The sequence below is a fragment of the Sorex araneus genome, chromosome 6 (genome assembly GCF_027595985.1).
Source record: "Sorex araneus isolate mSorAra2 chromosome 6, mSorAra2.pri, whole genome shotgun sequence".
Lineage (NCBI taxonomy): Eukaryota > Metazoa > Chordata > Mammalia > Eulipotyphla > Soricidae > Sorex > Sorex araneus.
In genome coordinates this window covers 503,744-516,893 of record NC_073307.1, presented here as the reverse complement: position 1 = coordinate 516,893, position 13,150 = coordinate 503,744, and the positions used below count along the sequence as shown (strand labels likewise).

The 13,150-nt window shown below is 46.1% G+C and overlaps 1 protein-coding gene across 1 annotated transcript; it reads left to right on the top strand.

The window, feature by feature from the left end:
* Nucleotides 1-671: 671 nt before the first annotated feature.
* On the top strand, nt 672-12,383 carry LOC101554161 (alcohol dehydrogenase 1-like). The gene is made up of 9 exons (XM_004617630.2): nt 672-727; nt 2,252-2,353; nt 6,695-6,833; nt 8,552-8,639; nt 8,746-8,965; nt 9,327-9,587; nt 10,528-10,663; nt 12,016-12,154; nt 12,251-12,383. The coding sequence occupies exons 1-9, from the start codon at nt 710-712 to the stop codon at nt 12,273-12,275; spliced, it is 1,128 nt and encodes a 375-aa protein (XP_004617687.1). The 5' UTR covers nt 672-709; the 3' UTR covers nt 12,276-12,383.
* Nucleotides 12,384-13,150: the final 767 nt, after the last annotated feature.

Sequence of the window (13,150 nt, the reverse complement as noted above, 5' to 3'; positions counted from 1 at the left end):
AGCAATGTCTGCAGGACCAGGCGATGCTGAGGATCAAACCGGGGTCCAAACTGGGTCCAAACTGAGTCACTGCCAGGGGACCCTAACCCCTATCCCATTCTCTGATTCTCCATTCTCTAATTCACAAATAACCTGTTTCTTTAAGCAGCAGCTAAACTCTTAGTTGAATGAAACTAATGACTCACAATAAGTTCCCATTGCCCTTGGAACCGCCCTGAGACATCCCCCTTTCCCAGCTTTCCTGCAGTAGATCGTTCAGTATTTGAGCTTTTCTGCCTCTCCAACTCCTGGGGGCCAGGCTCCTTCTCTTCTTTGTAGGGTGGAGCTAGCAATGCCTTTCCAGTTGGAGCTCTTTTTGTTAACTAATTAGTATTGGCTGCTTCTTTTCTTTCTCTTTATTTCTTTCCTTCTTCCTTTCTCTCTTGTTTCACTTTTGAATTTTCACTTCGCCCACTGTACCAGCCAAACTGCTTCTCCCGGCTCCACATCCTGCCTCTCACACCAGCCTGCCTTCCTGCACTCCCTCCCAGCCTCACCTTCACGTTGTGAACTCTCTGCACCCGGCCTTTCCTCATGTGATGTGAGATTACATAATCATCTTGAATAACTTTCAGCTTGTAAGTGTTATAAATACTTAGTCTACCCAGTAGAGGAGTAGAGGAGCCGTCAGACCAGGCAATTCTCTCACCGAGAAAACCAGGACTGCACCATGAGCACTCCAGGCAAAGTAAGTGCTTTGCTTCATAACCAATTACCTACTTGCAATTAACAGCCAGTTACTTATTACTAGTTAACTAATAACTAGTTAACCCACAAGTGCACATTGTGCTGAATTACAGTATCATTTTCTCTAATCAAACTATTAAAGATTTTTCATCACAGCACCTAGTGTTTACCTGTGGAAACTCGCGGCCCACCATAGGGGTGGCAGAGGGGGGGAGGAGGAGAAATTGCTGGAAACTTCTTGGGTAATAACTTGAAAATATGTATCAAAAGTATTTAAAATGTATCTATTATTTGACAGAAATTTATTTCAAGGAAAATATTTGTTTTGATGAATAGTTTAACTGCAGCAATTTTTAAAAGACCATGACGCTGGAAGCAACCTTTCTCATATGCTAAGGAAATTATTTAATAAATTATGACATGCTAGTCAGTACACGACAGCTTAACATGGCCTTCAAGTAACCAGAATGCTACCAGTCCGCAGCACTCGCAGTAAGCTGACATCAGACGGCTGGCGAAGGACTACACTACAGCGGCAAATGGCACCATGGTGCCAGGCTTGTTTCCCAGATCTGTGCCTGGACTGGGTATTGCCTGTGAACTGGGGAAACTCTTTTTACTCCATGTGCAGTTTTACACGAGCTTTGTAGGTGAGAGCACCACTATTTACCTAATGATTCATCTGCATAAAGAAGTCGTATTTCACGTCCCTTTCAATGTGTGTTCTCATTTTCTTCATATCACAAGAGATGTGGTATCTGCTCTCTTGTCCTGATCTTCCGAAGACGTAAAACTTCCTCAGCTCAGAATATCTTCATTGTTCAGTGAACCTGCACGGGAGCAGATAAAGTCACGAGAAGTTGAAGTGTTGGGGTCAGTGAGTGCTGGTGGGGGCTGCAGCACACGGCTGCCCACAGCAGTCACTAGCGTGCTCAGAGTAAACATGGAATGCTCTCCCTCCCCCATCTCTCCCTCCCTCTCCCTCCCTCCCTCCCTCCCTGCCTCCCTCCCTCTCTCCTTTCTCCCTCCTTCCCTCCCTCCCTCTCTCTCTTCCTCCCTCTCTGTCTCTTCTTCTCTCTCTCCCTCTCTTTCTCCCTTTCTCCCTCTCTCCCTCTCCCTCTTCCTCTCTTTCCCTCTTCCTCTCTCTCCCTCTCTTCCTCTCTTCCTCTCTCTCCCTCTCTCTGTCCCTCCCTCCCTCTCTCTCCCCCTCTCTCCCTCCCTCTCCCCCTCCCCCTCCCTCTCTCTCCTCTTCCCCCTCTCTCCCTCCCTCTCTCTTCCCCTCCCCCTCTCCCTCCCTCTCTCTCCCTCCCCCTCTCCCCCTTTCCCTCTCCCTCCCCCCTCTCTCCCTCCCCCTCTCCCTCCCTCTCTCTCCCCCTCTCCCTCCTTCTCTCTCCTTCCCCCTCTCTCTCTCCTTCTCTCTCCCTCCCTCCTCTCCCTCCCTCTCTCCCCTCTCTCCCTCCCTCTCTCCCCTGCCTCTCTCTGTCCCCCTCTCTCTCCCTCTCTCTCTCATTTCCTCCCCCAACAGACAATCACATGTCGGGCAGCCATTGCCTGGGCCACAAATTCTCCTCTTTCCATTGAGGATGTGCAAGTGGAGCCCCCAAAGGCTGGTGAAGTTCGAATTAAGGTAAATTTAAGTCTTTTATGACACAGGCACTTTGGGGAAAGTAAATTTTACCTTGAAGATAGATCCATACCATCTTCATTAGTAACCCAACATGCACTGAAGCCAAACTAAGAGAGCACTTTTGGGATCGGGGTTACAGCACAGTGGTAGAGTTTGTGTTGTGCATTTGTGAAGCCCTATGTTTGATCCCCAGCAGTGAAAAATGAAGGACATTATTTTCACCAGATTACTAAAGGGATTTAATAACAATACCCAGTGTTTTCTCACCTGTGGAAACTCATGCTCCATCACTGGGAAACTAAAATTCTTAGGTGATAAAGTTAGGTGATAACTTGACAACATTGTATCAAAGGTCTTAAAAATTTGCCTGCATTTTGATCCAGAAATTTATTTTATAAAATAATTTTAAATTTTATTAATAACATACAAAACAACAAATATAACATATTTTGTGTACATGCACATATTCATATGCAAAAAAGCAGTGACAATAATGGGTCTCATTCCCCTGACCTGAGAGAGCCTCCAATGTGGCACCATTGGAAAGGACAAGTAAAGAGACTGCTAAAATCTCAGGGCTAGGATGAATGGAGACTAGAGATTGAGACTGCTTGAGAAATTCAATGATCAACAGGATGATGATGACAATGAAGATGATGATAATGATAATGATGATGATGATGATGATGATGATGATGATGATGACGACACATATAATTTCTGGTCTGCTCACTTTTCTTAGTAAAGGAAGAATTTTTAAAACTAAAATAAGGAGCTGGACTGATAGTACAGCGGGTAGGACATTTGCCTTGCACACGGCCGACCCGGGTTCAATTCCCAGCATCCCATATGGTCCCCTGAGCACCGCCAGGAGTAACTCCTGAGTGCAGAGCCAGAAGTAACCCCTGAGCATCGACAGGTGTGACCCCAAAAAAGCGAAAAACAAACAAAAAAAACTAAAATAAATGGGGGACAGAAAGAGTATAGCAAGTAAGGTACTGCCTTGCATGTAGTTCACCCAGGTTCAATTCCTGGCACCACATATAATCCCCTGGAACCCCATGAGGACTGGTCCCTAAGTGTAGAGCCAGGAGAAGCTCTGAGCACTGTCAGGTGTGGCCCCCAAACAAACAAAAACTAAACGAAACTAATAGGATTAATGCTTGGAATACTAATCCCCAGGAATTCCCAAATAGAAGACTGTTAGGGTAGCTGACATTTTTCTGGTGAGGAGTGGGAGCACTGGTGGTACTTAGGAGCCACTCTTGGTTCTCTGCTAGAACTAATCTTATCACTGAATCGCTGTATCACTGTCATCCTGTTGATCATTGACTTACTCGAGCAGGCGCCAGTAATGTCTCCATTCATCCTAGCCCTGAGATTTTAGCAGCCTCTTTGTACTCGTTCTTCCCAGTGGTGCCACGTTGGAGTCTTTTTCATGGTCAGGGGAATTCAGGGGAATGAGACCCATCATTGCTACTGGTTTTGGCATATCGAATATGCCACGGAGAGCTTGCCAGGCTCTGCCATGTGGGCAGGATGCTCTCGGTACCTTGCTACGTTCTCTGAGAGGGAGGACTAGGCTATAAGAGATCAAGACCATGTGCTCCCTCGAGCTTTGTTTTATAGTCTCTGGCCACTGATGGGATTACACGGGTGGGGGGGGGGGGTTGGCAGTCCCTTGGTGTGACTGCCTAGCTACTGGAAAATGGGGGATCTGGGTGGAAGAGGCCCAGTCCCAATCCAAGCAGACTTGGAGATCTCAGTCCCGGGTCCCACACACCTGGGTTCCTCTGCCGGTTCCTTCATGCGTGAGGCTGGTCTGAACGTGTGTAGAGGGGTCTTGAGCATGGCTGTGGCTGGGTTCTATAGGTCTTTGGCTGCCAGGGCTCTGCTCAGGGCGGGGAGGGAAACTCAACCTGCTCCGAGGGGCCCCAGTGAAGACAGCCAGGTGTGGAGGCAAGAGACTCAATAAAAGAATTAATCTTAATAATTATAAAATATTGGCAGTTCACTCACATACATATTAGTTTTCAGTTACTAAATTTTTAACTTACATTCTATAGTTACCACAGCATGATTCTATGTATCACAATGCAACTTCTCGGTTTAGAGGAGTCTTAAGTCCTTTCCATTATCGAGGAATGAGAAATGCAGGACTCCAGGTATCTGCAGTACAAAGTTGAGACCACAATGCCTATTCGGTGATTGACAGACTATTACACCTTCAATATGGTAGCGTAAAAGCCTGTCTGTTACACGCTTACACCCCCATGCATCACACTCATACATCGTAACACACTCACAGTTCTGAAGGGCTCAGTGCTGGTACAGCAGTTTCCAGGAAGGAGAGGCCTTCAGAGAGCTGAGAAACAATTGCTGAACGGGGCCTCCAGGGGTGGGAATATGCTGACTTGCTGTTGACTTCAAGGAATATGAAATCATTAAATACCTAAAATTAAGAGTGTCACTGCTTAAAATCTTCTTAAACATTAAACTCATAAACCTTCTCATTTAAGACCAGGGAAATCAACACTTGATTCAACTGATACAACTGTGATATGCCACAAGGGCCACTCCATACCGGTCCCAATCAGGCAGAAGGTAGGGGAGAATGGTTAGGAGAGCCACGGAGAACAGAATGGAGGGAATACGAAAGAAACGGGATGAAGGAAGTAGAGAAAGGGAGTCCACCAAAGAGAAAGCAGGTGAATATAAGCACCCGTGTGCCACAATATCCCACACTTTACTTCATCATAGGAGGAAAACAAGACAGAAAAAGAAAGGTGGTGAGAATACAATGAAGAAAGGGGTTCAGTGACAGCTGTTGAGAAGTCATACTTGTCTATTTGCCATTCATCCAATGGCATTCATTGCAAAGCCATAGTCGCTAAAGATTTGCTGGTTAGTTAACCAAAGTTCTCTGTTTTCACATTGCTCCTTAGCTACAAAGGCTGCACCTTACAAATAAAGCCAGGGTAGCCCACAGGTTGGAAGATTTAGGGCAGGGACTCAGGATAGCATCAGATCACGGCTGACCGTCCCCTGAGGCCAGGCTGGTCTCCTTGGCTTCGTATGGAGGCTGCCCGTGGGTGACGGCATATTCTGGCTGTGTAGAAGAGAAGAGAGCTGGCCAGGAGCCTCCCCCTGCTACATGTCTAAGAGACCGCATGCTTCCTCGGAGAGCTCCTGGGAGCTGCTCAGCCCTGCAGGCACCCAAGCCACATACACTCCCACAGGCAGCCGTCACCTCTCCCTTCGCCACAAAACCCCATCACTGGCTCGGCTCCAAATATAAACGGGGGCCTCCTACTGCAGACGCTGACAGAGGACTCAGTGTGCTTGGGCATGCACGATCCTGGCTGCACACAGGCACAGCCTGGGGCGTCTTGCGCATACGCCCAATATAACTGGATTCACCTGCCCGTGCAGAGATAAAAACTTAAGCCATTGAGAAATCCTAACACTGCAGTGGGAGTTAAATTTTACAATCACTTGTATCACTTGTCATCCTGTTGATCTTCGATTTGCTCAAGTGGGTGTCAGTAAAATTTTACAATGATTAGTTTAATTTAAATTCACTTTATACTCAATTTAAGGAGCACTTGCTGGCTGAAGAGATAGTACAATGGGTAAAGCACTTACTTTGCATGCCACTGACATGGGTTCAATCCCCAGAACCCCAAGCCAGGACTAATCCCTGAGCACAGAGCCAGGATTAAGTCCTAAGCTCAGTTGGGTATGACCCAAAGACCAAATAATTACAAAGAAAACGTTTTAAACATCCATTTTCCAGAGCATTGGGGAAGCATTCTATAACATTAGACCTAAGTTTGGTGTTTCCCAGTAAATTACTTTATTGTAATGTGGTCATAAAATCCTTCACTGCATTAATTTATCCCCATATTTCAAAACTTTTTGAGGATACAGGATGACAGAGTATATATTAGGGTCCACATGTATTACTACATCTAAAAATATAGCATGTCACTTTGGACAAGTCACCTCACTTTTTTTTTTCAGGTGTGAAATATTTTTTAATGCCTGGTACTTTCCATTCATTTAAATAAATATAATCATTTACTTGAATATCCTAATAAGTAAGAACACTAGTTTTGGGGAGATAATCAAAGCATTTTTTGGGTCACCTCACTTTTTGAATGTTCTTTTCCTCAATGCTAAATTGGTGGAGACAAGTCAAGCTTTGTCTCCTTAGAGTGTTAGTATATAGTAAAACAAATGAGAAAATCCATGTGAAAAAAAAATGTAGTACTAAAACTAAGAAAAAAGAAAGAAAAGTTCCAAACCCATTTGATTCTTGGTCATTTCACCCCCATGCAGATGACCTCATCGGGGATATGTGGTTCTGATCACCATGTCCTGAAAGGATCACTCCCAGTGAACTTCCCTTTAATCCCAGGCCATGAAGGAGCTGGGATTGTGGAGAGTGTCGGCAAAGGCGTGAACTCCGTGAAACCAGGTGGGAGAGAGGGCCCTAAAGATCTTCCCACACACACACTGCCGAAGGTTCTCTCTGCGTAAAAGGAGAACTCAAACTGCATTAACATGTGCAGGAGACGCATACTGGCTTGTCATTCATACTAACCATGGGTCGTGATGCTCCACGTGGCCAATGATCTAAGAATCCTAAGGTTCTCTGTGTCACCTCTTGCCACCAGCCAACAATGTGTGAGCCAAGGCTGTGGCTACAGAGTTGAGACAGGACAGGACTTTTGACTGACCCCTCCTGATGGGCAAGACTGCTTACTACATACACGTTAGTCCCCAGGCATTTAACACAGTGCCTGTCCTCGACGAAATGACGACAGTGAATGGAATAGAATATAGGATTTGAATTAGGTGACAGGAATAGTGACATTTCAAAGAATCAAAGAAGCTGACACATTCCTCCTCAGATGGAATTCATTTCCGTGACCAGAGAGAGACGTGCTTGGGCGTAAGTTAAACATGTGCAAAGTCCTGGAGTTGCTCCCCAGTCCCACAGGGTCCCCAGAGCATCGCAGGATATTGCCCTGATGGCCCCAGCACTGCTGAGTATTTCCAGGGGGCTCCCAAGCACCGACTCCCAAGCTCCCGAGGTTGACCATCGATGAGAGTGCCCGGCTCCCGGCCCCCAGCACCACTGGAATACGGCCCCTGTTTTACATAAGGATCTTGACACAGTGATTCTCAGCATTCTCAGAAATGGTCACATGAATACGACCAATTACACTGATGAAGATATCACGGAACCCGGCATGTCATAACTAGTCACACAAAGAGATTTAAGAAAACACGGTGGGAACCCTCAAGAGACACCCTCATTGAACCCCCTCGGCAAGCGATAATAAGGTCAGCACCATGAGCTGACACGGGCTCAGAAGGAGGCACAGGTGTGAAAGGCTCATCCCTCCATCCCCAAGGACATAACTCATACAGTAGAGACCCAGCCTTTCCTCTAGAAAAACTCTGGTAAAGGGGTTTTGTAAGAAATGAGGCAAGTCTGAAGAGAAAAGACAAGGGAAAAGAACTTCTCCATCTGAGATCCAATACCTCTAGAACCCCGAGGAGTCATTGAGGGCCAGGTGCACAGAAAGAGATTTTCATTGCCATCAACACTCTGTAAGGAGCCAGAAAGGGGTCTTTCCATGTTATAGATACGGTAGCCAACCGAGCCCTCTGTAGGCTGTGATGGGTCTTCCCGACCCTTCCCCGTCTGTCACCCCAGGGCCCGGCGGGCTAACTGGTGACTGGATCTGCCTGTACACCACACCTTCCCCAGAACACTGCGTCTGTAGTAAGTACTCATCAGAGAAAGATGGTTTTGTCTATTCTCTGAAGTTAGAGTCACTTAGAACTTGCCCCAAAAGAAGAGCTATGTTAGAGGTGAGCCAAGGGTCTTTCACAGTGACAGCTGCTGTGGGACCTGATTCCCTCAACCTAAAACAAAAGGATCCGGTGAGATGCCGCATCTCTAAGCTTCACTCTACTTCCAGGACAGGGCGGAATGACTTCCATATATGTATCCAAGTAGAGCAGATAGCTGAATAAGGAGATTTCTAGACCCAGGGTACATGACCAGCAGCATTAATCTACACAATGTGAGTGTTGGGGCCACTGGAGAAAATTCTTCAAGCAATGCTGTTGTGTTTCTTTCAGTAATATTTTAAACTAATTCTCTTTTCTTCCCATATGTAGGAGATAAGGTCCTCACGCTCATTATTCCGCAGTGTAGAGAATGCAGCTCCTGCTTGAACCCCGAGGGGAACTTCTGTGAGAAGCAAGAGTTAGTATTTGCCCCTCAGTCTCTTAAGTCATTTCCTCTGAGCCAGCAGTGACCTGGAACCCAAGTGCTCCCTCTCTTGACCTCCCCTTGTGCCTCTGTCTGCCAGTGTTCTGCCCTCTTCTGGACTGATGCTGGATGGGACCAGCCGATTCACCTGCAAAGGAGAGAAGATTTACCACTCTTTCCGCACAAGTACGTTCACTGAATACACGGTTGTGCCAGAGATCGCGGTGGCAAAGATCGATTCTTCCGCACCCATGGACAAAGTCTGCATCCTGAGTTGTGAGGTGCCCACGGGCTACGGGGCCGCAGTACACGCAGCTAAGGTGAGACAGGAACTGGGTGTGGCTCACGGTGATGTGCAAAGAAAATGTCAAACATACCCCAGACTTGAATGTTTTTGTTTTGAAAAAATATTTCTTTCCAAAAGTCCCAGTGGTGGGGCCGGAGCGATAGTACAGCAGGTAGGGCGTTCGCCTTGCACGCGGCTGACCCAGGTTCAATCCCCGGCATCCCATATGGTCTCCCTAGCACCGCCAGGAGTAATTCCTGGGCACAGAGCCAGGAGTAACCCCTGAGCATCACTGGGTGTGACCCAGAAAGAAAAAAAAAGGCCCAATGGTGACTTTCATCTATTTTTTCTTAGTTAAGCGTGTGTCGGTACAGGTTTGTTTTCCGAATCTGCAGGTCAGCCCCGGTTCCACCTGCGTGGTCTTTGGACTGGGAGGGATCGGCTCTGCCATCGTCGTGGCATGCAAGGCCTCCGGAGCTTCCAGGATCATCGGGGTGGACATCAATGAGGAGAAGTTCCCCCGGGCCAAAGCACTAGGGGTCACTGATTGTCTCAACCCCCAGAGACTCGAGAAGCCTGTCCAGCAGGTGGTGAGGGAGATGACAGGCACTGGAGTGGACTTTGCGTTTGAGGCCATTGGACTGCCTGACACCATGGTGCGTGGGCTCCAGGGAGAGGCCTGAATGGCCTCACGCTAGATACTCTCGTACAGACAACTATAGTCACTCCTGAACATGCCTTTTGGACTTGTGGACCCTACTCTAAATTAAAATACAGGGCTGGAGCGATAGCACAGCGGGTAGGGCGTTTGCCTTGCACGCAACTGACCCAGGTTCGATTCCCAGCATCCCTGAGCACCGCCAGGGGTGATTCCTGAATGTAGAGCCAGGAGTGACCCCTGTGCATTGCCAGGTGTGACCCAAAAAGCAAAAAAAATATTTTAATTAAATTAAAATACAAATTAACACTAAATCAAAAAATACTTATTGTGAAAATAAAAGCAATATATATTTAAAGAAATTCCATTAGCATATACCAATTTTATACATGATTGACACTAGTTTCCCTTTTTCTTTCCTCCTAGTTCTTTTTTCCCCCTATCTCTTTCTTCATATGTATAAATTTATTTTGGTGGGGGTTTTGGGTTTGGGGTTTTGGCTGTTTTTGTTTTCGTTTTCTTTTTGGGTCACACCCAGCAATGCTCAGGAGTTATTCCTGGCTCTGCACTCATGAATCACTCCTGGTGGTGCACTGGGGACTATATGGGATGCTGGAGATTGAACCCAGGTCGGCCACATACAAGACTAATGCCCTACCCACTGTACTATTGCTCCAGCCCCAACATGCATGTTTTTATATTTTCATGTGAACATTATCAATTCACATATATTTATGTGTGCTCTAGATTCTACATTTTATTCACTTGAAACTGAGCTCCTGGGCCCCCGTGTGTTAGGGACCCAGGGGTGAATGGGCACTGTGCCCCAGTCTTCTAAGTTAGCAGGGAGGAGGTGGAGTCCTGGCATGCTTTGCTTTATACCCAAGAGATCTGATATTTATTGTGGAAAGTGCTCATGGTCACTGTCACCCTCCCAGCTTGCTGCGTGGGAGTCCTGCCACCTGAGTCACGGTGTGTGTCTGATCGTGGGGGTGGCGCCAGCAGACACACAACTCTCCCTGGATGCGACAAAGCTGATTTCTGGACGGACGCTGAAGGGCGTGTGTTTAGGAGGTAGGTCCGTGAACAGAATGCCCTCCCATCCCCACAGAAACATGGAATTCAAAGTTACTCTGAGACAAAGCTATAATGATTGATATTTCCATAGACTTCTCCAATAAATTAGGGTTTTATCACAGTATCACTGTATCACTGTCATCCCGTTGTTCACTGATTTGCTCGAGCGGGCACCAGTTTTAATTAATTTAATTAATCTAATTAAATATGGCTTAAGTTAAAATAAAATTTGCATCTCCCACAAAAAGATATGGGGTTTTCCAGTATTTGGAATAATTCGGTTGGCTTCGATATTGCACTGATAGGGTCGAAACACACTGTACTTCTAACAACAGTGCTTTGGGGAACTCTGTGCATCAACCTAGTATTTGGGCCTGACTTTCCTCTGTCCGGAGGACAGGGGTTTTACCCTGAGCAATGCTTGTCATCAGCTTCAGCAGATGAATGTCACCAGTTCTGTGCATGAGTGGAGAGAGGAGGACATACATGCATCTCTATACTAGAGCAGTGGGTGGGAAAATTCTAGTTTAAATGGGTCATTTTTCACAATGGAATACTATGCAGCTCTAATAAAGACCAAATCATGCAACTTACAGCAACGTGGATGGAAGTGGAGAGCCCCACACTAAGTAAAGTCAGTTAGGAAAGGGAGAAATTCAGATGTTCTCTCTCACAGCAAGTTAGCAACAAAGGGACAACACTATACAACATGGGAACTGGTTGACACAATTGAGTTGGGCCTGGAGGTTGAAAGGGAAGGATATTGAGATCCTGGGGAGGGAGGTGGGTACACTGTTGATGGGCATGGTGCTAGAATTAGGCATATTAGGAACCACAGTAAACCACAGAGTCTCAATTAATTTTTTAAATTTAGTAAAAACCAAACAGGTCATATTTCAACTTCTCAATATTCGATGATACAAAATGGGGCTCCCAATCAGTGCCTAGGGAACTTGGGTACTACCGAAGCAAAATTAAGTTGACTGAACTAGACAGTTGAATGGTAAGACCAGATGACGGAGCACTTTCCAGGGGACCACCCCTGGCAGTGCCCTGGGGCCACACAGTGCCACAGACTGAACCTCAGGCACATGCCCCTAACTCCTGGGTCATCTGTCCCTTCTCCACGATTGATTAGACTGGGGGAGCGAGTGTGGTCAGGGCCACATTAATGAGTGGGGGTCACTTCCTGTTTGTGAGGGGCATGCGGTGCCAGGAATTGAACCTGGACTTCCTGCATACCAAGTATGTGCTTAGCCCTGGGACTTATCTCTCTAGTTCTGAGTTTTTTCTTTTGGCTAGTCTTGCATTTATCAAATCTTATTACTATAGCCTCTTTTTTTTTTCAGATTATAAAACCAGAGACTGTATTCCCCAACTGGTGACTGATTATATGCAAAATAAAATTAACGTAAATCCTCTAATAACTCATCAGCTACCTTTTGACCAACTCCACAAAGCACTCGATTTGTACCAGGATGGAAAAGCGTGAGTGTTTTGTTGGCTGATCCTTTGCACTCTTAACTCAGAGAAAATCACTTCTGATATCTAACATCTTTTTATCATTGCACTTCTATTTTTCAGCATCCGCTGTGTTCTGCTGTTCTAAGGTTCCTGGGAGAGGACCAACCAGGGCATCCCTAGAGCCCCCTGGCTGACTTCCTGAAGGAGTGTTCCAGTGCAGAAGAAAGGGTACCACCGGTGGAATGTGGTGCAAATCTAAATAAGAAAAGATCATTTTGAATAATGCAATAAAACAAGTTTCAGAGAAAGATGCTACGAAGTTCTTTCTGTAACTTCAAATCCAAATCGGGGGAAAATAAATCAGGTGGGCCAGGGATGTGAGTGGCAGACTGAAACCTTCCGTGTGTGAAGCCCAGGGCAGTAATCTCAGCACACATGGTGCTTTCCACCAAAGGGTTTTTATTTTATTTTATTTTTCTATTGAATCACCATGTGGAAAGTTACAAAGCTTTCAGGCTTAAGTCTCAGTTATACAATGCTCGAACATCCATCCCTTCACCAGTGCACACATTCCACCACCAAAAATCACAGTATAGCTCCCCCCCACCCCCTCTGCCCTGGCCCCCCACCCCACCTGTGTAGCTGATAAATTTCACTTTACTTTCTCTTTACTTTGATTACATTCAACATTTCAACAAAAAACTCACTATTATTGTTTGGACTCCCCGCCCCCCCCGGCAAAGTCGGACCTGCTGAAAATGAAGCATTTGATAATTTGTTTTCCATTGCTGAGAATGAAGAGATATGAGGTCGTGCAGCTGCACTAGAGGCTGTGCGGTTTTGGATTTCTGTATTTTAGTATTTTAGTAACTAAGTCCAGAGAAATTTCTGCCAGAAGTCGCATCATTGCAAGCTTGTACCTCTCTGCTACTTTATATTTCACATATGAGTGCAATCTTTCTATGTCTGTCTCTTTTTTTCTGACTCATTTCACTCAACATGATACTTTCCATGTTGATC